General features: G+C 34.5%; 1 protein-coding gene across 1 annotated transcript in view; it reads left to right on the top strand.

Moving 5' to 3' along the window:
- The first annotated feature begins 367 nt into the window (after positions 1 to 367).
- Positions 368 to 25,454, top strand: part of LOC123668990 (kalirin) — a 117,652-nt gene continuing 92,565 nt past the window's right edge. The window contains exons 1-13 of the mRNA XM_045602672.1: positions 368 to 599; positions 697 to 889; positions 3,204 to 3,317; positions 3,404 to 3,584; positions 4,815 to 5,050; positions 5,518 to 5,621; positions 6,815 to 6,966; positions 7,238 to 7,461; positions 7,591 to 7,671; positions 7,779 to 7,976; positions 8,059 to 8,181; positions 8,912 to 9,103; positions 9,811 to 10,004. Of these exons, the coding sequence (XP_045458628.1) occupies positions 418 to 599; positions 697 to 889; positions 3,204 to 3,317; positions 3,404 to 3,584; positions 4,815 to 5,050; positions 5,518 to 5,621; positions 6,815 to 6,966; positions 7,238 to 7,461; positions 7,591 to 7,671; positions 7,779 to 7,976; positions 8,059 to 8,181; positions 8,912 to 9,103; positions 9,811 to 10,004 (2,174 nt within the window). The 5' untranslated portion in view covers positions 368 to 417. The remainder of the gene's footprint in view (positions 600 to 696; positions 890 to 3,203; positions 3,318 to 3,403; positions 3,585 to 4,814; positions 5,051 to 5,517; positions 5,622 to 6,814; positions 6,967 to 7,237; positions 7,462 to 7,590; positions 7,672 to 7,778; positions 7,977 to 8,058; positions 8,182 to 8,911; positions 9,104 to 9,810; positions 10,005 to 25,454) is intronic.

Here is a 25,454-nt window from a genome sequence, read left to right as displayed (position 1 = left end):
TCTAATAAATTCTTATTAGTATTATTGGCCACGTTAAATCTTGTCACTAAGTGTGTTATGTTTGAATTTATTTGAAGTTAGTGTAATATTTGAATTTACAATTACTTAACACAGTACAAGTTTTTTAACTTTATTGGATTATAATGTGGTATTTTATTAACAAAAAAAAAAAAATATATTTAATACAATTTACGATTTAGTTAATACATAAACTATTGTCTTTTTAACCTTTTGACTATCTACTTAAATTAATTTAAAAGATATGCTTTTAACATTCACAATAAATAAAGTTTGCTAGATTGATCTGGAATTTTTAGTATAGGAATTCTATTAAAGGCAACAAAATGTTTTTGTGTAATAAATACTTCTTTGTTATTAACAAGGCTCGTCTCAATACTTCCGAGAAGAGGGCCAGTGATGGAGGTTGGAACGCGTGCCTTAGACGTGTTACCCCTCCTTCAGGAGCGGGTAGCCTCTCTCACTGGTGGCCGGGATCGCCGCGGTGGACCTATTATTTGGTTCCCTGCCAATTCAAGGCGGGATCGAGTTGCTCCAGATGACTACCGACGTTTGCTACACTATCTTATTAGTATACCTAGGTATTAAAAAATAATAGATATATTAAAAACAAAATTAAAAAATAACTAATGACATAGAAGAGGTAGTATCAGTTTTTCATATTAACTTGTTTTCTAGTGATCCTGCTAGATCTCATGGTTTTACGATTCTTATTGACATGAGAGGTTCAGCATGGGCAGCTATAAAGCCTATATTGAAAGTACTTCAAGAACATTTCTCCTCATCCGTCCACCAGGCATTAGTCGTGAAACCTGACAATTTCTGGCAAAAGCAACGCACAACAATAGGAGCACATAAGTACAAGTTTGAGGTGAGCTTATACCAATATAAATACAATAATTGTGTCAAATAGCACAAACATGTTCCATTTAAACAACTAGCTAAAAATTATGAGGACACTGATAATATAGTAAGCACTTGTCACTAATCAACATCTAATTTATTTATATAGTATACTATACACATGAATTTTTGTTTTAGAATGTACGTAAAGGGTAAACGATAATTAATATTTGGAATGTGTAACAAATCTTATTTATTTATTTATTTATTTACACTTTTTGCACACCAACACAAAAGTAACATAAGCTTAATGAGGTTAAAAAAATAATAAATTTGCATTAGTTGCAACAGGCGGCCTTATCGCTAAAGCAGCGATTTCTTCCAGGCAGCCTTTGGGCAGAGGACTAGAATTGAACTTAATCTTATATATTATTTATTATATAGGCTTCTTGGAGCATCCTATTTTCCTTAAGAATGGTTGCCCGATGTGTGGCTACTCCCTCGCATTCCAGGATCACGTTTCGGTTATTTCTTCAGCAGCCAGACATCCTCTACAAAGAGGACTGTCCGTTGCATTCATAATGAATAGTTGATGGTTGAGTGCCATGTGACCGGTAATCGTACCAACAACTATTCTGATGTCCAAAGGGTTCAGACTGAGCAGTCGGCACGACGGGTGCGGTGATACTTCCGTGATATCATTTTGGACTGTCTACCGCCAGTTTGGTTTGCCCAAAGGGTATTGTGAGTTGCACGTGTGCATTGTTGTCCAAATGGTAGCGGTAGTAAAATAGTTGGGCCAGCGACCTTTGTATTAGACCCCTGTCTTCTTTTATCCATTGGAGGATTCCCCATTAAATGAGGCTAATCTTTCCAGGGTTTGGTGATATTCATATATAAGACTAGAGTTAGTCTTATTACTCCCTAGTGCTTTAAGTACAGCCATGTTGTCCGACAGAATACGGATGTTGCAATCCTTATTGCCTTTTGACAGGACGGCGGTGGCTGCGTGGGTTATCGCAACACACAGTGGAAGATGGAGCTATATTGGCCCAGCATTAGTGATAATTTGTTATTAAGGTCTTGTGAGTACACTCCAGCACCGGTGCCAGACCCCATTTTGGAGCGATCCGTATAAATGTGGACTTCCTGTATGCGCGAACTGGTCTCTTTCAGTCTCAAATAGTTGTATGTAGTATTTCCTTTCAAAAATATGTTGTTTGGGAGTCCTACCACATGGAGCAGCAACTAGTGGTTCATAGCTCACTAGGCTGCTCCATAGTTTATTGTGTGGACCCTCCCGGTTACACCACAGGCACAAGTGTTTCAGCCTGATAGCTGACATAGCCGCTTCCTGTTGTATGAACAGATCAAGCGGTGCCAGGTCAAGCATAACCTCAAGAGCTGCCGGAGAGGTGGTACGCATGCAGCCAGTGATTGAAGAGCATGCTATTCTCTGAAACCGCTGAAGCTTATTTTTAACGGTGGTAAGTTCTGTTCTCTGCCATCAGATTACCGCACTGTAAGTGATTTTAGACCTGACGATGGTTTTGTAAAGCCATAAAGTAATTTTAGGTGATATGCCCCAGTTTTTGCCAAGGAGCCGTTTGCATTGGCAGAGGATTATGCTGGTTTTGTTGATTTTTGAGTCTAAGTGCCAGTTCCAAAGAAGTTTGCTATCCAGTATTATTCCGAAATAGTTGACCTCCTTGGTAAGGGCAAGACTGGTACCAAATAATTTAAGGAGTTTAAGGCTCCCTACATTCCGTTTGTTTGTGAACATCACACGTTCCGTCTTTGCTGAGTTCACTGTTAGTTCATGGTCCGTCCACCGCTGTTCGTCGAGTTTTAAGGCGACCCTCATTTGATCGCAAACCGTTGTATTAACCCCCTTAAACCTCCTATTAATAAACTTAGGGCTATGAAAAATAGATGTTGGCCGATTCTCAGATCTACCCGATATGCACACAAAATTTCATAAAAATCAGTCTAGCTGTTTCGGAGGAGTATTTTAACTAACATTGTGATACGAGAATTTTATATATAAGATATCTTAGTAAATGTTAAATGAGGCTTACCACAATATATTAGTGAAAACCGCATCTATATCGGATAAGCCTTTTTTGAGATTAGCATGCACAAACAATTTACATTTTTGTTATAATTTATTGATGATTGATTATATAGGGAATAACTCCTCTAAATCTCTCTCTATCTTATCAAATTTCATGAAATATTTATGGCATTACTATTTATTTATATTGGAGATATTCACATTAATTGGCTAACATAACCAGGTAACACAGTAATAAAATTGCTAATACATTTGATTTTTATTTCAGACAACTATGATTAGCTTAGAAGCACTTCCTAAAGTTATAGATAGTTCACAACTAACACCTGATTTAGATGGTACTCTTCAGTATGATCACGCGCAATGGATAGATTTGAGACTTGTAAGTTAATGTTTATTCTATACAGTTTTATATTGTTGAAAACATGTTAACATTAAATTTAACTATGAAAATTGATTGAAATCTAGGCTTTAGAGGAATTAATGTGGCAAGCTGGGGAATTACTAGATCGATTAGACGATTTACAAGAAGATGTAGCTCGTGCAGATTTTGCGGACGATGTAACCGGCGCAAGAAGGGCCATAGACGCACACGCTGATATCAACAAGCGACTGGCTAAAGTACCCGTCGATGAATTAGAAGCACAGGGTATGTTTTATTAACAAGTATTATTTGTTATAAATAGGTGACGGCGTGTTTTCATTCACATTTATTGTGTCGGCAACTATAGATTTTGTTTTTCCTTACTACCTTCTTTGAAATAAAACTGACTAACATCCTAAATTCTGATCTGAAACCGTTTAGAACAAACTATCCAATTTTGGATTTATTTTGAATTAACTTGGTGTAAGTCTTGAATTATAGGAACTTTTTTATGCAAAAATAAAGTAACAACTATATCGGTAATAGATACGTTTATTATTTCACTCATAACAAAATCTCAACTGCAATTTATTTAGCTTACAATTAATATATTTTCATTAAAACATCTGTTTATTAAATTATTGAAATCGGATGTAAAATTTATTAATTGTTTTAATATGAATTATAACGTGGCTTACTACGGTTGGATGAGTTGCACCTTGTAAAATAGGAAAAAGAGTTGGTCCATATTAACAACTGTAAAATATTTCACGAAGGTCCATGCTGTGATTTGTTAGATATGTTCATACGAATTCGGCTCTGTTTATTAGCATTATAAAGATTGCGATCGCGTGCTTAGCTCCTTACATTAAATGCATTGTGTATTGGCGCGTGGAGTTTACTGTGGAATGTTACAACTGATTGTTTCATAATCATAATATACCGAAAGATGTCGGCATATAGACATGTGCTTTGATTGTTTGCGATGTTCCGACGCCAGGGGTACGATATTTTACTATTGATATGATATGACACTAATTGTAATTAATTAAATGAGTTGTGTGGTAAATGTTAATTAATTTTAATTGGGACGTTTTTTATAAATATGATTACATATAGATGTTTGTAGCATGTCTAGTATATAATAAAGTTTTTGTAAATATTACACTTTCCTTTTTCCCTATTTAAATTTTTAACACTCATTACTTTTATCGAATTGTTCTACTTGAAAATTTCTCTTTTTGTAATTGCTTAACGTTTAGATATTTTGCTGTAAAAACATTTTGTTTTTTGTCACTTGATTAAAATATTGAAAACAATTAAATATTTTGTAATAGGCTCATAATTTTTTTTTTTTTTTTTTTTTTTTTTTTTTTACAAAGATTTCGAATAGTTAACTTTTCTTATAACTTTAATTTCCTGTTATGTCGAACTTCAGTGTGTACCATTACTAATCGGAAACTATAGTTTCATTTATTATGTATGTTACATTTATAATTGCATTTTTATTATCAGGCGAACGCGTAGTGCAGCGACTGGAAGCGGCGGCGGCGGCGGCGGCGGCTTGTGCGGAGGCGAGCGGCGGCGGCGCGGCCGAGGCGGCTTTCCACTGCGGCTCGCCTGCGGCGCTGCGCGCGCAACTGTCCGCCGTTCGTTCAGCGCACGCGCACGCACACAAACTGTGGCAGCACAAGAAAATGCAGCTCGACCAGTGCTTCCAGCTGAGGCTCTTCGAACAAGACTGCGAGAAGGTGCTTTGTACACTGAGATGACACAATTCTTTAATTGCTACTACGTTTCTTTGGAGATATGTTACAACTTAATCAGCTAAGCTCAGCTACTAAGAGTTGGCTGATAACCTTCTTAGATTTTAGTTGTAGCAACCGTTCTTGAGTCCTTGAAGTAACAATTGGCACCAACAGCTCACTGGTTTTCCGACGCACGATAGACCAATGGCTCAACTCCTATAAAGAAAAGAAAATAATATTTGTGCACATATCTGCTCACAATAAAAACTTAATTGAGTATTAAACTCGCATTTTACTACCAGCAAGGTATTTCCTGCATCATTACAGACATAAACAAATGAAAATGAACCATTTACTTCAATTTAATAAAATTCGAGACTTAAGAAGATGTTTTATTAAGATTTCTATTATTATATTTTACCTAATCATTGTTTATATAATACTGTAGCCTTTTGAATCATTTTAAACAGATGCTGGAATGGATAGTTAATCATCGTACTGCATTTCTGGCGACATACGTCGAGATCGGTCGTTCCTGCGCAGCAGCTAAACGTCTTCAAGAAGAACACGCAAGGTAGTTAGAAATACTAATTAGGGCTTTATTACAAATCAAATAAAACGTTAAAAAAAAATTAGATGTAGGAACTGTAATTAAAATACAAACTTTAATAGTTTTTGTTTATAACAGTTTAATAATTAATTTTGTTCAAGGCTAAATTGTTAAGAAATCTGACAACACAGTTAGATTAATAATTGCATTTTATAACAATAGGAAGAGAGTGATTTGTAAGTGAAATCACACTAGTTTAATAACATGTTATAATCATACCAATAATTAATTTATTGGTTATTTAATATATTGACTTAAGCATAATATTAAAGTATTTTTTTTTAAGTTACATTTTGTGTAAAGTGCTATGAGTATTAACAATGACATGTAACTGTAGTATATTTTTAGATATTAGTTATTTTTTTGAGGGAATTGGATATAATTTGTTATTGACTTATAAAATTTCATAATTATTGTGGGTCTTGTATGCAACACACTAGTATTTAGTTTTAACATTTATAAATAAAGAATTTGTAGAAGGTGGAGTTATCATTCTATGTCAAAAGTGATGATAGGTAAAATACTCAACTAGGTACTTATTAAAAATTACATAATACACAATGAAAAATAAAAACAGGGTTCTTGTTCTGTTTAAGAATAGATATTTCTAACGTCAATTCAAAAAATTGTGAATTTCAAAACATTATTTTTGACATCTTTAAAATTGCTTCCATATGGAGGCAATTAATAAAAACGAATGATAATAAAATCGTGGATACAGTTAGGTGTTGTAGCTACATATTTATTATCTCCATCCAAAACCCAATCTCACCACTAAATAGCTAAAAAATTAAAGAATTTATGACGCTAAGTAAGGGATGTGACACATCGTGCGCCATGAAGGAGAAAGCGCCGCCACTTTTAACAATTATTTTGTGCAACATTCAATAAAATGAAAATGAATCTCTAAATGTGTTGTTAAGTGCTGTACTAGAGAATAGCATGATCAATTCGGTTACTTTTATAGTAAATTTTTTAATAGTTTGTTGAAAGTTAATGTGGAATAATAAATTAAGAAAATTGCTCAAAATATTAGAAATTTAAGACATTAACATAATGCTTATTTGAACTTAAAGCGTTTAGCAATTCGCAATCGTCTGTTGGGTCAGTTAATAACAAATATTGTTTAGTTCTAATTATTTTGTTTTTATTAACAGATTCGCTGCGGCGTGTACTGGCGGAGGACGACCCAGTGTAGCTCGTGTCACAGCTGCTGCTCGTCGTCTTGCTGACAAACGACACTACGCAGAACCGCAGATCACCGCTCTGGCGCACCGCCTCGAGCGAGCTTACAAGCAACTTTCTGCAGGTATGTCATAACTTTTTCTAGGTTTCTCGTATTTGATGTTTTTTTTTTGTACTCGAAAACTGGTGTTTATCATGAGGTCTTATTTAAATTTAAGCAAGGTCGTGAAGTTTTTGATTGGAAACAAATACAATATTATGGATAGTTTTTTTTTTACTAACAACTGCACTCTTCACAATGAACCTCTTTATATAGATAGTTTAAGTTTCTAAATAGCTGTTTAAATAATAAAATTGGCAATAGGTGGTTAATGTTATTGACGTACGTATCCCAGGACTCGAGGAACGGTCCGCGGTGCTGTCGCTGTCGGTGGTGTTCCACCACAAGGCGGAGGCGTACGCGGGCGCGGTCGGCGGCTGGGGCGCGCAGTGCGCGGTGGCGCTCCAGCTGGCGGCGGGCGGGCCGGGCGCGCCGCCCTGCTCCGACCCGCGCGCGCTCGAGCAGCACGCGCAGCGCCACCGCCAGCTCTACGAGCACATGTGCCAGGCCTACACTGAAGTGAGTCGCACAAGCACAATACTGCAACAAGCACAGTTTTAGATATATTAATTTACTGTTAAATTAAGTACAAAAAATTTCGAAAATATTACAAAAAATTAAATACAATCGTTGGTTTTTTTTATACAGGTTCATTCAACCAGTAAAAAATTGCTGTACCAACTTGACCATTTAGTGCAAGTTTGTCATCAGACTGATCCTGCTGATATGGTTAGTATTTTTTAGAGTTTTATGATAAAGAAATCAATTAGATGATAAAAAGATCAATAAAATTTTTGCAAAATTTTATCAACAAACTTAAATTTATCAATTCACAGAATGAGGGTTCAGTGAGCTCTGCGGGTGGTAGTGGCGGCGACCCGGCAGCTGACTACAGTTCTGGCGCCAACCACGTGCTCGCCGTCATCCACCAGATACTCGGTCACCATCGTGCGCTCGAATCACGCTACCATCAGGCGCGACTTAAGTTGCACCAACGACTCGCGTTACTGCTGTATAAAGAGGACTGTAGACAGGTCAGTAAACGGTTAATTGTTTTGCTATTTTCTGTCTGTCTCGTAAATTTACTTAAAAATGATACATATTTTAATTTTTTAGGTGCTCGACTGGTTAGGTAACCACGGCGAAAAATTTTTAATTAAGAACACAGGTATTGGCAGAAATCTCCACAAAGCTCGAATGTATCAGAAATCTCATGAACATTTTGAAAATGTTGCACAGGTTAGTTCTTAGATGATCAAATATTGCACATAGTCTGGCCATAAATACTGTTACAATTAAAAATAAACCAAATTTACATTCGAATTTAGAATCTGTCACTTTTATATGATTGTTCATTGGGTTTTATCATTTTCGCGCCAACACATTGTAAAATATTTTGTGATATTAAGATGGAGTGGGGTGATAAAGAGAACCGAATTTTTGTTATTGCATTACATGATTACACAAAGTAGATATGGAGCCAAACATAATTTTTAAAACTCTCCATACGTTTGGTATTAGTCAAATGTTTGTGTACATGGCTATTAATAGGTACAATAAAACCTTCTCTTCTTGGTCTATGACGATCAAAAGGCGATCAAAGCAATAAGGGAAAGAATCCGAAGAAATCCAGTCCGAAAGCAAAAGATTAAAATCTGTCAGAGATAAATCTCGAGAGACGATGATAGCGCCTAGAACTATGTATTTTAAAAGATGACTTATGACTTGCCGCCTATGAGAGATGCTCTTGTCATTTTTAACTGATAATTTAAAAAAGGATAGGGTGGTAAAATCGAACAACTATTTAAGCGGAAAGGGAGGTCACTGAAAAATTTTGTTTACTGATGACAAAATTTTTAACACCATAAATTTTTTTTTATATCTTTGTAACAATATTTAGGGTAAGACAATGTATTTATATATAATTGAAGATTAGTGATTCTATTGTTACATAACCTATTTAATACAGAATACGTATACGAATGCCGAGAAGCTACTATCGGCGGCAGAGGAACTGGCTCGATCGGGTGAATGCGAGGCAGAAGAGGTGCTAGGCGTGGCTCGTGAGCTAGAGGCGCACGTGGCAGCATTCGCCGCGCGTGTAGACCGTCGCAGGCGTCGCCTTGATCTCGCTGTGCTGCTGTACACTCACGAGAAAGAGGTACGGCCCCTTGTATTTTTACTATTGCTAATTTATTAGTATGGAAATGGAGTGTCCATTTGCGATGAGAAAACAGTAAGTTTATTGACAGTTGTTTGTGTTGTACAAATTTCGTTTGAATCAATGAATAGAAAGAATTCAATTTCTTGTAACGAAGATATTTTGTATTGAATGAAAAATAATAATTATATCATACGGCACAAGCCTAGTTTGATATACTCACTCTGTGCCCTGCTTCCACGGACCACTTCGGTAGCTTCCAGGTACCAAGTGGTCTACAGACCATCAGTTAAAAACCACAGATCTAAATTGACCTATTAAATCAATATCAAAATACAAAACAATTTTATTCAAATAGGCGTCAAAAGGCTCTTCGAAACGTATCGAATCTTACAAATTAAAATTTATTTATTGTTAAAACTGCTATCATAGATTCAGTATTAGATTCTGTAAAGAATTGGGAAGAAGATTCGCACTAAATCCACACATTTTTATTATTTATGTAATCCTGCACCGAATAATAAGCTTTAGGCTGTTTATTCATTTCTGTTTAATAAAAAAATTAATTTTATTCTCAGACAGTTGCAAAATCGTGTGTGGGATTTTATTGTACATCCAAATATATAACCCAGAAAGATGTTTACATGTATTAGATTATAGTATTTAATTTATAATTTGCAAGTAACTGAGGCTACAATATTATTTAGCTCCTGCAATGGCTGGAGACGCTCCGCGGCGGCGGTGGCGGTGGCGGCGCCGGCGGCGGCAGCTCGTCCACGTCGGACGAAAGCCCGGAAGCCGCCCGGCGCGCGCTGGAGCAGTGTGCGCAACACCGCGCCGCCTCGCTCGACGCCTGCGCCGCGACTATCGCGCACGGGGAGGCACTGCTTCAGGACCTCAGGTGAGACGACTATTTCACTGCTTGTTATATAACTATCTGTTTATTTATGAGCAATTATTTTGACGTTGGCTCAACTTGTTACGTTCAACGCCTGAACAAAAGCTGGCTAGTCTCTATAGACAATACCGAGTCACAATGGTAAAGCAGGTAATAAGATGGCAGACATATGTGCAGAAGATGCCATTCGCCTAGGCTGTGATAAATATAATAAGTGCTTTTCCCGAGACTAGAAGTTTGGCTAAGCAATGTTTATAATATAAATCTTGGGATAGACTATGGCAATCCTCAAGACTAGTTACCGGTCAATATTATGCCAATATCCATTTGTGTATTCCTATCAAGCCATGGTTTTTTACCCAACCCCATAGACTCCAGTCCATAGAACCCCACGTTGGATGGGATCCTACGGGTGCGCCGGATGGGGCAAGCGCACTTATACGGAGGTGGGGGAAGGACCTGACGGAGCAGTCATATGGCACACGCGTAACGGCTACCTTGCGTTCGGTCCTTGAGCGGTGGATGCGCCGTAAGCGCAAGCCCCTCTCGTCTTCCGTCTGACGCAAGTTCTCACCGGGCACGGCTGCTTTGGTGAATACTTGTGTAGGTCGGCCCAAAGGGAGCCGACGACTGGATGTCACGATTGTGGCGCGGCGGTGGACTCGACCCAGCACACCCTCGAGGTGTACCCGAGATGAGCCGCGCTACGTCGCGATCTGACGACAGTCCTCGGTGGGGACTTGTCACTGCCGAGCGTCATCACCGCGATGCTGGGCTACGACGAGTCCTGGAATTCGATGGTTTCCTTCTGCGAGACTGTAATGTCCCAGAAGGATGAGCAGGTGAGAGAGGAAGCCGCCGACGAGGCCTCTCTTCGCATACGACGAACGGGGGTGCGTAGGAGGCCCTACTTAATGCACCTCCAGTAACGCCCCTGTGCCCGTATTGGGCCGGGATGGGAACCCGGTCCTGCTAGACACGGCGTCGTCGGGATAGTTCAGAGGTGACGGCTCAGTCCCCATGGAGGAGAAGTTTGGGCATTTCGCCGAGGTCAGTCTGTCGCTGGAGAGATTCTTTTGTCTGCAGATCCGGGACCCTCCAATTAAAGCGGCTGAAGGCTCCCGCAGGAGTTTGGTCGGTAGTGCACCCTCAAGTGCTGAAGCCGACACACGGTCTAGGACTGCTTACCCGGGCGTCCTGGATGTCACCCGTAAATGGTTTCCCCTGTGATATCAAAAAAAAAAAAATCTTACAGTGAGGAATGACAGCTTATCGATTGTATATTTTCCATTAATTTTTCAATGTTAAGACCACTAAAATAATGAAAAAAGGAAAATTTATAGATGTGTGTGAACAATAAAATGCACCCATTCAATCAGATTAGGTTTTTTTCTTAAGTTAAGTAAGTGTTATGTGATTCCTGTGATAATATTTTGAGTCGACGCAGAGTTGTGACAGCATGTACTTAACAAATTAGTAAAATAGAAGTTGCAATATCCATACAATATTATATTCCTACAGTTTACTTTAGTTTTTAATTGTAATGCTTACTATATTAAGATAAACTGCCAGTTTCTCAGCTGAACATTTAAAATTATGTATTAAGCTGCTTAAGGGTATCGAGTTCACAAAAAAACGATTGTAAGCAACTCCGTGACATCATACCTATTTACTTACGTTTTGATACATAAATAGATGTTACGTTTTCACGTTAATTACTTTTCAGTTTTTTAGTTTTTTAAAGTTTGGGGATTGATGAAACCACAAAGTAACAGTTCATAATTTTTTTTTTTTCAATTTAAATAACGTATTTTCTAGATCTATCTCATTTCACATAATTATAAAACAAACAAAAAATAGTAATAAAAATGCAAATTTTTTATTGATTTATTTACAGAAAAAAAAGATACAATTTATGTGATAAACAGTGCAGCAAAAACAGTGAACAGTTTAACAGTGCACTGCGTAGATGTAACCACTGGGTATATAAGCTTGAGATTTGCACAAAAAGACAACGTATGAATTGTATTAAATTAATTTTTGTTTGTAGAAAGCCTCTAAACATTTTTATTATCACCTAAATCTCACAACTGACATCACATAAAACTAATAATAATTTATTAATTTAGAAAAGTCATAATGTATTTTCTGTGTTGTAAGTGTGATAATACTTAAAATTTAACTCAGATTTGATGAAACAAAGGCGGGAAATCATGAGGATGGTCCTTGACTCTTTTAAAAATATGCTTGAATAGAAAGCTTTTTTAAATCATTGCATAGATAAAGTTTTTGTAAAAGAACATTTAAATTTTAAAGCTTACAATTTAAATAGCATATACGAGTAATATATAACCACTCTCACCGTCATTTTAAATGTCTTTTTAAAACACGCGATTCTGTTTTGTTCTTCGCATTGCCTATTTTAGGTATTTTAGAATGATTTTTTAATCGCACAGAATTTTTAACGCGTGAATGGATGTGAAATGGCGTTCTAAGGTCTGTTTTTTTGGAATTGTCCTAATTGGTAAACAAATATGGCGTACTTATGACCACAGACAATTAGAGTATAGTGTAGCTTAGTGAAGTGACACAAAGAGCAAATGAATGAACAATATCAATAAGCCATAGACAAAGTAAAATTAATTTTACATCGAAATATTTAATGATACCATATTGCTAAAATTATTTCAAAACCTAATAATATATTGAATATTTTTGCTAAGAATTAGTAGAGGTACAGAATTACGAAAAAAAATATTAATCGAGCATCGAGCATAAAAGGCAACAAAGGGGACTGTCCATTTTGGCCCAAGGTGAACAGAATTCATACAAAAAAAAACAAATATACCAATAATTTTCATAAATTAAATCATGTTTATTCGTGAATTGCAGTTTAATCAATATAAACTGATGAAAAGTTTATTTAATAAGTATTTTAATTCATTAATTATATACTTCTAGTTTATTTTCGGTTAGTGATTTGATTACAACACGTTGCCAGTCTTAAACAAACAATTATTATTAACGAACAATCGATTTTAAAATATTTTTAAATCAATTATTTGTTAAAATCGATTAAAAGTATTGTTAAATCGAATTAATAAGAAAAAAGTCTAAAAAAAGTCTATAAAAGTGTATTAAGTAAAAAAACATTTAACTTTGGTGAAAAAGAAACTATTTTAGAAACATTGTTATTGACTAAATAAAAAGCAAGCAATTAATTATATTAAATTCGATTATCGATTTAATCGATTTATTTGTTTATTGAAAATATTATTTATTATGGCCACCCTAAACTACAGACTTTTGCTTCATACATTCATTTGACTTCGATGTTGCTTTCATGGTGATATAGCAACCTACTGTAAGGTTTTCCGTCAACCGAGAATTCATCACTACTGCCACGTAAAATACACAGTAGGCATATTCATAAGTAGGAAAATATATTTTGTATTTATTTTATATGTAAACAATAAAGGTCAGGCAGAGAAGCCATAAAAAAATATTATTGCAACTGCATGGTTGGTCGACGGACAGTAGGTTGTTGTGGCCATGTCATGAAATTATTTGGTTTTTGGGCTGAAAAAGGTTTCAAGATTTTATAAATCTACCTGCCTAGTTTTTAGATAACATTCTGTTAACGTACGAATCCGATTAGTAAAACAAAAATAACAAAACAATGATTTTTTATTTCAGAAACCTTCTTGTAATTATCCACAAAAAAACAAAAAATGAAACACCTGGATACAAAACTATATCATTTTTCTAATTCATACTTGTTAGTACTACTAACTTAATATATAATTATTATTCTCAGTGACTGTCCACTCGGGGCCGAAACCCCCATACAAAGTGGACAGTCCCCTATATATTTCGTTTATGTGATATGGTCGGTAAAAAAAAAGCCAAAAACAAAATTTACAACAAAATAAAGGGGCCGCCTGTGTCTAAAAAAAGTCGACCCTATTAATATTATTGTCACATTATTTGTATTTACTATGAATAAAAAACCTTGCGCCGGCGGCACACTCTCTCTAACATCTAAAAAAAGGACTAATAACATTGTACTCCACGAAGCTCTCATTGGGTAATCTTAAGTCTCATCCTAAAGTCTCAAAATTTTTTCCTGTGAACTACAGTAAACGTTTATGCCGTTGCTATGTGGTATACTTTAATATTATATGGGATAGCATTAAAAATGTTCAGGATGAAATTGATATTCAGAAATATTCATAATATAAAATAAAACCTTTACAATGAACACTTTACCATAAATGATTGACATTTGCAATATTTTGTAAGCATTTTTTTGTGCGCTCAACATAAAAAAAAAAAAAAAAAAAAAACAATTAATAACAAAATACAAATAAATAACAAATCGCTTTACTGTAATATTATTTAACAAGTTATAATTCGTGAAATTTTAAAATATAGTTAAAGAACATGGCCTATTTTATCGCTCATGCTGTTCATTCACTTATACTCATTCACTTCTAAAAATATTATGACCACATCCCTATTTGCCTTATAAAAAAAGATATTGAAATGTCATATTCGAAAATATTAGTTATCTGTACTCTCGGAATTCGTATTTTGTAGTTTTTATGTGTTTAAAATGATAAATTGATATTTGTTTTTAGTGAAATAAATAGTAAATGGAGTTTTACAAATGTCCGTAAGCTAATATGTTGTGAAAGTGAGTGATAAATGAGGAAAAAACGTGAATTACGATTGACAGCGGTTTGTTTACCAATTAGGACTCTTCCAAAAAAACAAGATGTACATGCTCATATTCATGTGTATATGAACTGGCTGAATTGATAAGTTTGATGCGATAACATTTTATATTGAAATGAAGTATTTTTGTTTTTAAATACGCTTATTAAAATGAACTTTTGTTTTTTTGTATAGTTTTAGGTAAGGGGAAAAGTGTATTATGTACGTACGTATTTTATAAAGACACTAGCGACTCGCCCCGGCTTCGCACGGTTGCAAAAACTTTCAGTGTTCCTCTACTATATTATGCATATGTTGTACATATAAACCTTCCTCTGGAATCACTCTATTTACTAAAAAAACCGCATCAAAGTCCGTTGCGTAGTTTAAAAGATCTACATACAGACAGCGGGAAGCGACTTTGTTTTATACTATGTAATGATGATTCAAAGTAGCTAGTGACAGGTTCCGTTGCTGTAGAAATTTTGGGACTTCTCATTAAAAACCGTGAGAAATAGTTTTAACAGTATTTTCTGGATGTTAACTTTACATTACCTGAACAATTCTGAAGAGACCGATACAGATAGAAATCCGACGGTGCAAGATCGGTGCTGTAATATGGTGGAATCATTAAGACATCCCAGTCAAACTCTTAATATCGTGACGTATGTGGTAGGGCGTTGTTTTGATGAAAACCTTTTCCGCTAAATATTTCTTGCCGCTTATTCTCAATTTCTTCCTTATATCGAAGCTGTTGACCGTAGAAATTCGAATCGATGTTTTTGCCCGGCAGTAAAAGCTCATAATGAATAATACCCTACCAATCCCATCATATCCTCAAGATCACCATATTGCATGTCAATCCGGGTTTCGGGGCTAATAATGCTTTTAATTCTTTAGAAAGAGCAACCTTGCGTAACGAAGTTTACCCTTATGTTTGGCAATGTTACAGTTACACCATCTAAACTATTTTTGGTGAAAATACTATTTTTTATAATGTCGGCGTTCAGCAAGGAGATGTAGACGTGACTAGGTCCGGCTCTTTTTAGTCTAGGTTCCGCAAATGCTTTTCAAATTTAAAATCAAAATTGAACATATGGTACCTAGATGATGGAACTTTTCTGATGAAGGCATACAGCCAATTTTGGGTTATGAAAAAATTAGAATATGCGTTGAAAACACTGACAAATTGGGTACTATAAATTCTCATATTGTCTACACTATATTAAAATATTGTCTATTTGTCCCAAAATTAATGTATATTTTACGCGCAAGCTCAATTTGGAAATTTCCTGGACTAACCGAAAAACTTGATGACACTTTAAAAAGTGCATTAGAAAAAATTCTAAATTTGTCTTTTGATGAAAATTCGTGGACCCAAGCTACTTTACCAATTAGAGATGGTGGCAATGGCGTGAGAAAAATTTCTAATGTCGCTCTTCCCGCGTTTCTTGCTTCTGTACGTAGTCCAAATTATAGATACTACAGATGCAATAGAAAACTGGAACTCAAGGTGTCCTGATGGCGATATCTCGAAGGACGTTACAAAATAAAAACTTTGGGATGTGCCAGTAGTTCTCAATACTTATATAAATTTGACGCAAAATCTTACAAATGACAAAAACCGTGCCAGGGTTTTAGTCAAATAAAGGGTCAGGTTACTGGTTATTAGCAATGCCGTCACAAAATCTTGGGACACTTTTAGACAATGAAAGTTTTATAATTGCTCTCGGTCTCCGGTTGAGAACTCCACCGTGCTTTGAACACAGATGTCCGTGCGGAAAAGAGGTTGATTGTTTCAGACTACATGGCCTTTCCTGCAACAAGAGTTCAGGTAGGTTTTCCCGCCACGGTTGCCTAAATGATACCATAAAAAGAGCTCTTGCCACCATCGACGGAGCCTACTGGAATTAATCGCGATGATGGCAAGAGACTTGATGGATTGACGTTGGTTCCCTGGGAAAGGGAACGGGTGCTTTTGTGGGACGCAACCTGCGTTGACACACTTGCTCCGTCTCATGTCAGGGAAACAGCCTTAGAAGCGGGAGCCGCAGCGGAAAAAGCTGAAACGGCTAAACGGCACAAATATTCGTCAAATTCGTATTTTAATTCGTATTTTTTTCCTCCACTGGTTTTTGGCCTCTACTGGTGACAAGAGGGCTAGTGCATTTTTTGCCCAGAGAATCGGCATAGCGATTCAACGGGGAAATGCTGCCAGCATTTTTGGCACAATTCCACGCGGACATGATTTTTACTAATACTATCTGTAAATATTTAATTCTTAAGTTGTGAATTGTCAATATGTATAATGTTTAATAATAAAAAAAAAAAATGTTTTTGGCGTACAACAAAGAATGTTATTTTTCGAGACCATCTCATATTATTATGTTAGAGAGGTAAGAATAAGATACGAAATAAAAATAAACTTTAAATAAATACCATGCTTTTAATATATCTGGTCAATGAAAACTTGAAAAAGCTTTTACTCAATAATTTATAAAATATATAATATTGTTGCATCAGTATGCACATATATACATGTGTATATAGACTTTGCTCAAAAATATATTATTAACACGTATATCTTCGTTACTAGATAATAAACATCGCGTAACTCTATAGTATTTCTAGTATATCTAGGTGTTCAATGTTCTAATGCTGGCTAATTATAAGTTACCTGACCCCGATGTAAAAATACACGTATACCTTAAAAGGCCAGACACTCATTAGTCGCAAACCTAAGTATCCACTGTTTAAAAACTTGTTCTTTTATTTCATCGCATTTATTGAACTCAAAAGTGTTGCTATATTTTTGAAATTATTGATTAGAGATGTTGTTAGATGAAGTCCTATTTATTTAAATATAAATAAATTTTAAGTACTATATTATACAAATAATTTAGAACATATAAAAAAGGTACGCTCATTTTTTTTCATATTCTTCTATTAATCTTCCTTCATTCTGAGCATTTTTAAATATGCACAGAAATGTCTTCTCAGTTTTTGAATTATGCAGATATTCCTCCATTGAGGTCGAGTCGACTTGCTACGTTATTGACCTGTCATATTTCGTGGAACATTTATGAAGTCACAATTTTATTTTTATGAGACTATTTTCTTTTTTATTATTTTAGTGATTTTGTGGTCATTTTCGTATGTACATACACTATTATAACAAAATTCTTAAACTTAGAACTGTCAAATAATTACACATGGGATAATTTTATTTACATTCATTTAGATATCGAAGTAGGATATGGTAGGTTAGTACTAAGTCCCTAATTAATTTACTTTTGACGTTTTAGTAATTAATCAGTTTGAGGAAAAACTTGTTGACAAAAATTCCTCTTAATTAGGGTAGGATTCTATAGAATAGAAGAAGTTACAAGGCTATTACTAATTACATTAGAACACTTACATACAACAATATCATAAATTTCATATACTTTTGATGCGGCTTTCGAGTTTTTTTTTTTTGTGATGATAAATATATCGATCAACAAGTACTTGTGTGTTGCGATGCATTTATTCCTTGATGTATCCAGTGATTCAGTCCCTGTCCAACTGGTTTTCCATAAAAGTATAATTAGTATCTACAATGGCGCCAAAGCTTTAGATGACTTGGGCCTCAGTGCCCTTTTCAAGCTTTTCCCTATACCAAACCTGTTCTTTATTTGATCTTGTAATGAAATGGTAAATTCTGTATTATTACGTAATCTTTCGTAAATAAAAATAAAGACTAATCTCTTAATTTAATTTTTTTTTTCTGGTTTTTACTTTCTGAAATAATGATAATATTATATTTTATACATATTACACGATATCATAATATTAATATATCTATGTATATTGTATAATCAATTTTAAGATTAACGAAAACACATGTGTGTTGGAATGGAAATCTTCAAAATAAACCGGTTGTTTTATCTTCTTCTTAATATATATAAATTACGCGTATCGTTGTTTGTCCTAAACTACTTAACTGATTTTTATCAAATTTGCACACCGTGTGCAGTTTGATCGAACTTGAAAGATAGGCTATATTTTATTTCGAATAATGACTGCGATATTTTTATTGCAAAATAAAAAAAAAAAAAAAATATGACGGTACGAAGTTCGCCAGGTCAGTCGTATTTAAAATTAATTTGGTATAGTGTTCAAGACATTTTTAAAAGAAATTAGTCTTTTAAGTCATATATTGAAGATTTGCTGATCGCGCTGATCTCAGAAACTACAGTTCAACCTGATTTTTTAGAGTAGTTAATAAAGCTATTTTTTAAGGTAGGATTATAATTGTTATCGTATATCGTTACGACTCATATTTTGGGCCTTATTTTGATCAAGCATGGAGTAGACAAATCGTGTAAATTAAAAAAAAAATACATATTGAAAACCTTGGTCAAAGCTACATGTTTCATCATTATCGAAACTAAGTAACGAAAATATAAATACCAATCTAGGGATATCTAAGAGTAGCAAGCCTATGTGTTACACAACTGGCTCTGGATGGCTCTGTGTTAATGAGAAGGACTTATGTACATGTGTTTAGCTCTCGATTGTAGGATTTACTTATCTAGGAATTTCTCTTGAAACGTGTTGCTCGTGTTTATTTTCTATATTAGTAAAGTGATTTATACAAATTTAGTGCTTATAACTACAGAAGTACTAGCTAAGAGCGATATCTGAATGTTAATAATTTAAACGAACGTGTTCTAACCAGTGGTGATTCCCGATCATTTAAATATTTATAATTTCTATTTACTACACAGGTACTTTTTATTGCCAAAACACGTACTTAAGTAGAATTATCATTTTTAAACATTTTCTCGAATTTTACACACAAAATTTTCCGGAAAGTCGCCAGTCGTGCGACTGTACCCATAGCATATGCTATCGTACTCGTAAATGCGCCGCGCCGTCATAGCTCTCGCAGTATCAATCTGCGAGGAGTGCGGAGCGACGTATATTACGCCTCCTCTGTAACGCGCCGCGAAGACGTTAAACGCGTCAACTTATTTAAAATTAAGTGCGGTATTGGTAAAAAAGAAATAATTATTATGTGTGTAAATTATTTTTTAAATTATAGCTCTGTGATTTTGGTGACTTGGTTTACTATTTTGAATGTTACGTCTACGTTGCCCTGTGTACTTCGGCACTTAAAACATTTGCGGTATAATAGATCTATGGAGCAGGATTGAATTTATCATTTTTAAATAAATAAAAATAAAATATCTATAAATTTATCATTTTCAATATAACGTTCTAGTTTAGCGATAAACGTTTTGCTAATAACAACGGTAGTAATCCCCAGATCGCGGACACTGTTTTGTTTTGGTAGAATTCCCATTGAGTGGCTTTTAAAATACTGTTCAGTACTCCAGTCCGTTGGGGATATTATTATTGGTTCGTCTGTTTTTGCAATTTGTTTAACAATTAGCAATGTAACAATAATTAATTACTTTATGCGTAGTGATTCATGTTTAATTTGAAAAGATTCTTGTATTCGTTTTAATCTCAATATTATATTCTTCACACACTTTTAATGTGGTCCATACTGCCTATATTGATTTTCAAAGATGTAATCAATTAAGTACCCATATTGACACAAATATATTAGTTAGCGCTCGTGATTAAATTTTTTACGATTATTTATTTTATATTAACTCGAAAATATTAGCAAATATTAATTCATAATATTTTTATTTCTTATAATTGTGATTTATTAAATAAAATTATGTTTAGCAAAATATTTGATTTTTGATAAATATTACAAAATAAACCTACGTGAGATAATAGCTTAGATCAGGGCTAACAATTCCATACGTCATATAAAATGGGTATTACTTTCAAGGCTTAAGGACGGTCTACTTATTACAAGAACGAATTAAAACTCTGATTTATCATAGCAATTATTATGGCCATAGCATTCGTAACGTGTTTTAGTCCGGACGGAACATGAAGTTTTGGAAATATCGTTTCATAGAAAATGTAAGCGTAAGAGCGTACGTCACGGAAACACGAACGGGACGGGAACGTGAAGCGCGCGGGAAGGAAAAATATCATTGGCGACAATGCTTAGCACGTCCCGCCCCGCGCGTGCACGTCCCGTCCGTGATCCCGCTGCGTGTGCACAGTCGCTCCGTTCGCTCCGGAGTGCTAAAGTAGGAAAGCACGTGAATTTTTCTACTGTTACCGAGTCATTGTCACGGTGCATGCATTAAAAAATCCCCATCAGAGTTTAATAACCACGTTTCTTCCCCGTCACGTTCACGTTCTAACGTCGTCCCGTGCACGTTACGTATGCATCGGCTTTTAGTTACTGCCGCGGTGCGTACCTACGTAGCAAAATCACGGACGGGTAGGATCACACTTCGTGCGCTTCACGTTCCCGTCCCGCCCGTGCTTCCGTGACGTATGGTCTTTCGTTTACATTTTGTATGAAACCGTATGTCCAAAACTTCACGTACCGTTCCGTCCGGACAAAAATACGTTACGCTTGCAACGGACTTGACTGTCACGGTGCTTATGCATTAAAAATCCTCCTCAGAGGTTACTATGCACGTTCCGTCCCCATCCCGTCTACGTTCTAACGCCGTCCTGTGTACGTTAGGTATGCAGCTGCCTTTTTATCTAAATCCTTTTTTTACGAATTATGGTTGCAAAATTTAATTTAATTTTATTATATTTACTAGGTATAAATAAAGAATTTAGAGAAGGAATTAAAAAAAAATTGGTTGTCTGTAAAGTTCGTTACAGAACGTGACGTCATAACAAAACATCTCGAACGCATAGGCCAATCGAGTTGAAGAGAGATAGATGCGACGCAAGCGTACAATGAGCGTAACGGGACAATGAGTCATCCTTTTTCGTGCATGTAACCGATTTCATCGATTTATTAGACGTCACATCAAAAAAGAAAATAATAATAAAATAAAACATAAAAATGAAACTGTCTGCTTATATATACATAAGCTATGTAATGTATTAAATAAATGTTATTTTTATTTTAAATCTCTCTGCTCTGCTGTCGTAAATATTTAGAAACGAGATTATCAACTATTAAACATTGACATTTAAATGTTTAAATAATACCATATTACCATAGTAAATAGGCATAAATGCTATAACTACTCGGGTGGTAGTCATCTTGACTGACATAAACTATATTATTATATATCTCTTTATTATGTAGGTACATGTATTAGTTTTACAAATAATTACTTACTGCTTTAAAGCTGATAATTGAGCTATTTATATATTTTACGAATGCAAAAGAATTTTTCTAAAACTTAGATATTTTATACTGTTAAACGAGCAATTCTTGTCTAATATATAAAATTTTCGTGTCGCGGTGTTTGTAGTTAAACTCCTCCGAAACGGCTTGACCGATTCTCAGGAAATTTTGTGTGCATATTGGGTAGGTCTGAGAATCGAACAACATTAACAAATTTTTCATCTCCCTAAATGTTAAGGGTAGGTCCACCCCTAATTTTTATTTTTTTATTTTTAGATAAATTTTTTCTTTTTTTTTTTATTATGATTTGGCGTTGAAAATTACATACATCCCTAAATTTTCATCCTTCTTCCACCAACCCCTATTTTTATATTTATATATATATATATATAGAATCTGAATCTCGGAAACGGCTCCAACGATTTTTATGAAATTTTGTATGCAGGGATTTTCCGGGAGATAAATAAATCTAGCTAGGATTCATTTTTAGAAAATGTCGTTTTATGCCAGTTTTTAGACAATGAAAAAATATCGTTAGAAACCGAAGGTAAATTTCGCAAATGCCAGTAAAGTTGTAATAGCTCAGGTAGGAAATCGGCCGGTCGCGATCGGTCGAAAAGACCATGGTTGAAATCCTGGATCGATTATTATTTTTTTCTTTTTTGTTTTAATTGCATTTGTTATTTTTTGTTTAATAATGTATGTAAAATCAAAAAAGAAAAATATTATTTATATTTTACCATTATTATTTTTTAATTATCTTTTTATTTTTGATTTTTTATATTTTTTATAATTTTTTCACTGTCGGTAAAAAATATTATTCATATTTTATAAATATGTAATTCGTATTTAAATATGATTTCCAAAAAACACGATTTACTAAAAATACCGAGCTAAGCTCGGTCACCCAGGTACTGTTTATTATACTCGTAAATGGAACTAGCTGTGCCCCGCGGGATTATCTAATACAAAAAGAATTTTACAATTCCAACCGGTAGTTCTTGAGATTTTTGTGTTTAAACAAGCAAACTTCAGCTTTATAATATTAGTATATATTCATACATTCATATTGACTAACCAAAATACCCTATATGAGATATGATGATAATAATTAATGTCTTATCGTTATATACCTTTTACGCTGTTGTTTAATAATGCATCATTAGTATATGGAAGAAAGCTTTTTACACAAAATACATTTCTGAACGCACGCATAAATATTTGACAACTAATAGTCCAATATATTATACGTCAATCCTTTTTCATTACAGACATTACTCTACGTTTTTAAAATCTAAAATATGCCATTATTCGAACTAGTGGTCGCCCAGTAGTCGAAATTCAACCATAATTAATTTAAATTATAAGTTTGAACATTATTAAGGTTCTATTGTCAAAGACTAGTTATACTTTAATAATAAACAAAAGAGTATATATAAGTGTGTATCAAATATATGATAGTGTGTGTAAAAAAAAAACAGCATTCTACACTCCTTCTCTATATAAATTTTAAGTGTGCGAACTTTCATAAACTTTCATCCGCACAATTTTCGTAAAAAGGGGTAGAAAGCTTCATAATCTTTATTTAAATACTTCTTTATTTGAAGGGAGAGTTTACCGTATCGAAGGGATGAACATTAAAAGTGTCACTTACAAAACCCATGAACATTTTGTACTAGATTTTTTTCTTATGTTTAATTTTTCGTCAGTTTTCCTATGTTTTTATTTGTTACTAGCGACCCGCCCCGGCTTCGCACGGGTATAAAATATAATTATAGCCTATGTCATTCACTGAAAAAATGATTAAAATCGATCCAGTAGTTTTGATTTATTCATTACTGCCCGTGGCCCGCACGCGTTAACTTAGAGTAAAAGCCGGCCGGAACCGCCGCAAACGCTACGTACCGCGATTTTTAAATCTGTAATATCTTCGAAAATATTCATTTAAATCATATGCTGTAAAAGGCCATATGGATCTATATTAAATAAAAAACATATTTAAGGTATATAATTGGATAAGGATTAATGCTGTATTGGTTAAAATCGCTTCGAAAATTAGCCATTATTTGTCGTAAAAAGTAAATGACAAAAAAATGTTATTGTGGGATATCCATAAGAGATAGGTATATACCATCGCGGAGTTTTCTGTAGACCTTTTCAATGTGTACAATACTTAGTACATTATTTTGATAAATCTCGTAGGGTTCAGCCTGCGTTTGCAATTTAAGCGAAAAAAAAAATTATTATTTACGACATAACATTAGAAAACTCAAAAATAACAGTATTTCTCCACTATTTGATGGATGTTATTATACATATAAACCTTCCTCTTGAATCAATCTATCTAATAAAAAGAACCGCATCAAAATCTGTTGCGTAGTTTTAAAGATTAAAGCGTACATATATGTGCAGGGACAGAGAAAGCGACTTTGTTTTATACTATGTAGTGATTCTGCTATTCGGGTCGAAGACAAATCAAGAACTATGAAAATCGATCCGGCCGCTCTAGATATATAAGTGTTCCAACAAACCCGACTTTGTTTTATTTTATAATTAAGATTACATAAAATAGTAAAGCTGACTGACGGGTTTTAATATTTATTACAAAAACTATCTTCTAAGGTTTAAATAAATTAATCGTTACAGTTAAATACTGTATAAAAATTTTGTTTGTTTTCGACCATTTTTTTTTATATATATTTATATGTTTGTTTATTTTTTTTAGTTTTTCTTGTAGAAGTGAGACTTGTATATTAATTAAATTTTATATATTTTTATTTTTTATTTTACTTATTAATGAATACTTCTTGCACAGTTTGCCTCGCTATATGAAACACTTATGACCATGGGTTGACTGGAAGAAATCTCTTTCAGAGATAAGTCCAACTTTGCCATAAACCTTACTATTATTTTATGTTTCTAGTAGTATATAATAAATTGGCAGTTAACTCATTCACTATATATGGTTATAAATGCGATAAAAAAGCATGTTATTTAAGACAAAAGATAAATCGAAGAAAGTGGACAATTTGTTATGTGCGATGCCTATAGGTGTGTAGGCACAGCGAGTCGACTATGTCGGGAAGTCGACAACAATAGTTGATGGGTCGCGTCGACTGATTTAAATTGTCTCACAATCGGAGTTTCCGGTCTTGTGTCGGCGAGGGCGAACAGGCCGGAGATCGGTACCCGCCGTCTCCTCCACCCCCACAGTCGTCTCGTTGCACTTTACATTCATCCCTGCAAAATTGTTACGCCTCTAGCTATATAATGTACGTCGAGTCTAGGGTTCCTCGGCCTTCATAAAACATGGCCAGTCATCGCTTCACTTTTTACTGTACAGTAAAGGATATTTATTAGTTGGTATATAGACCTGATTTGTATGTATAATAATTTTATATTCTTTTGATAAAATTCGTGTTTTTAATATAATATGTAATTAACCTACGAAACTTATCATATCTGATTTATCATATTTGTATCTAGAAATTTCGCCTGATGGG

Source organism: Melitaea cinxia, chromosome Z, assembly GCF_905220565.1.
Source record: "Melitaea cinxia chromosome Z, ilMelCinx1.1, whole genome shotgun sequence".
Lineage (NCBI taxonomy): Eukaryota > Metazoa > Arthropoda > Insecta > Lepidoptera > Nymphalidae > Melitaea > Melitaea cinxia.
Note: the sequence above shows the minus strand (reverse complement) of the source record. Positions and strands in the feature narration are given on the sequence as shown.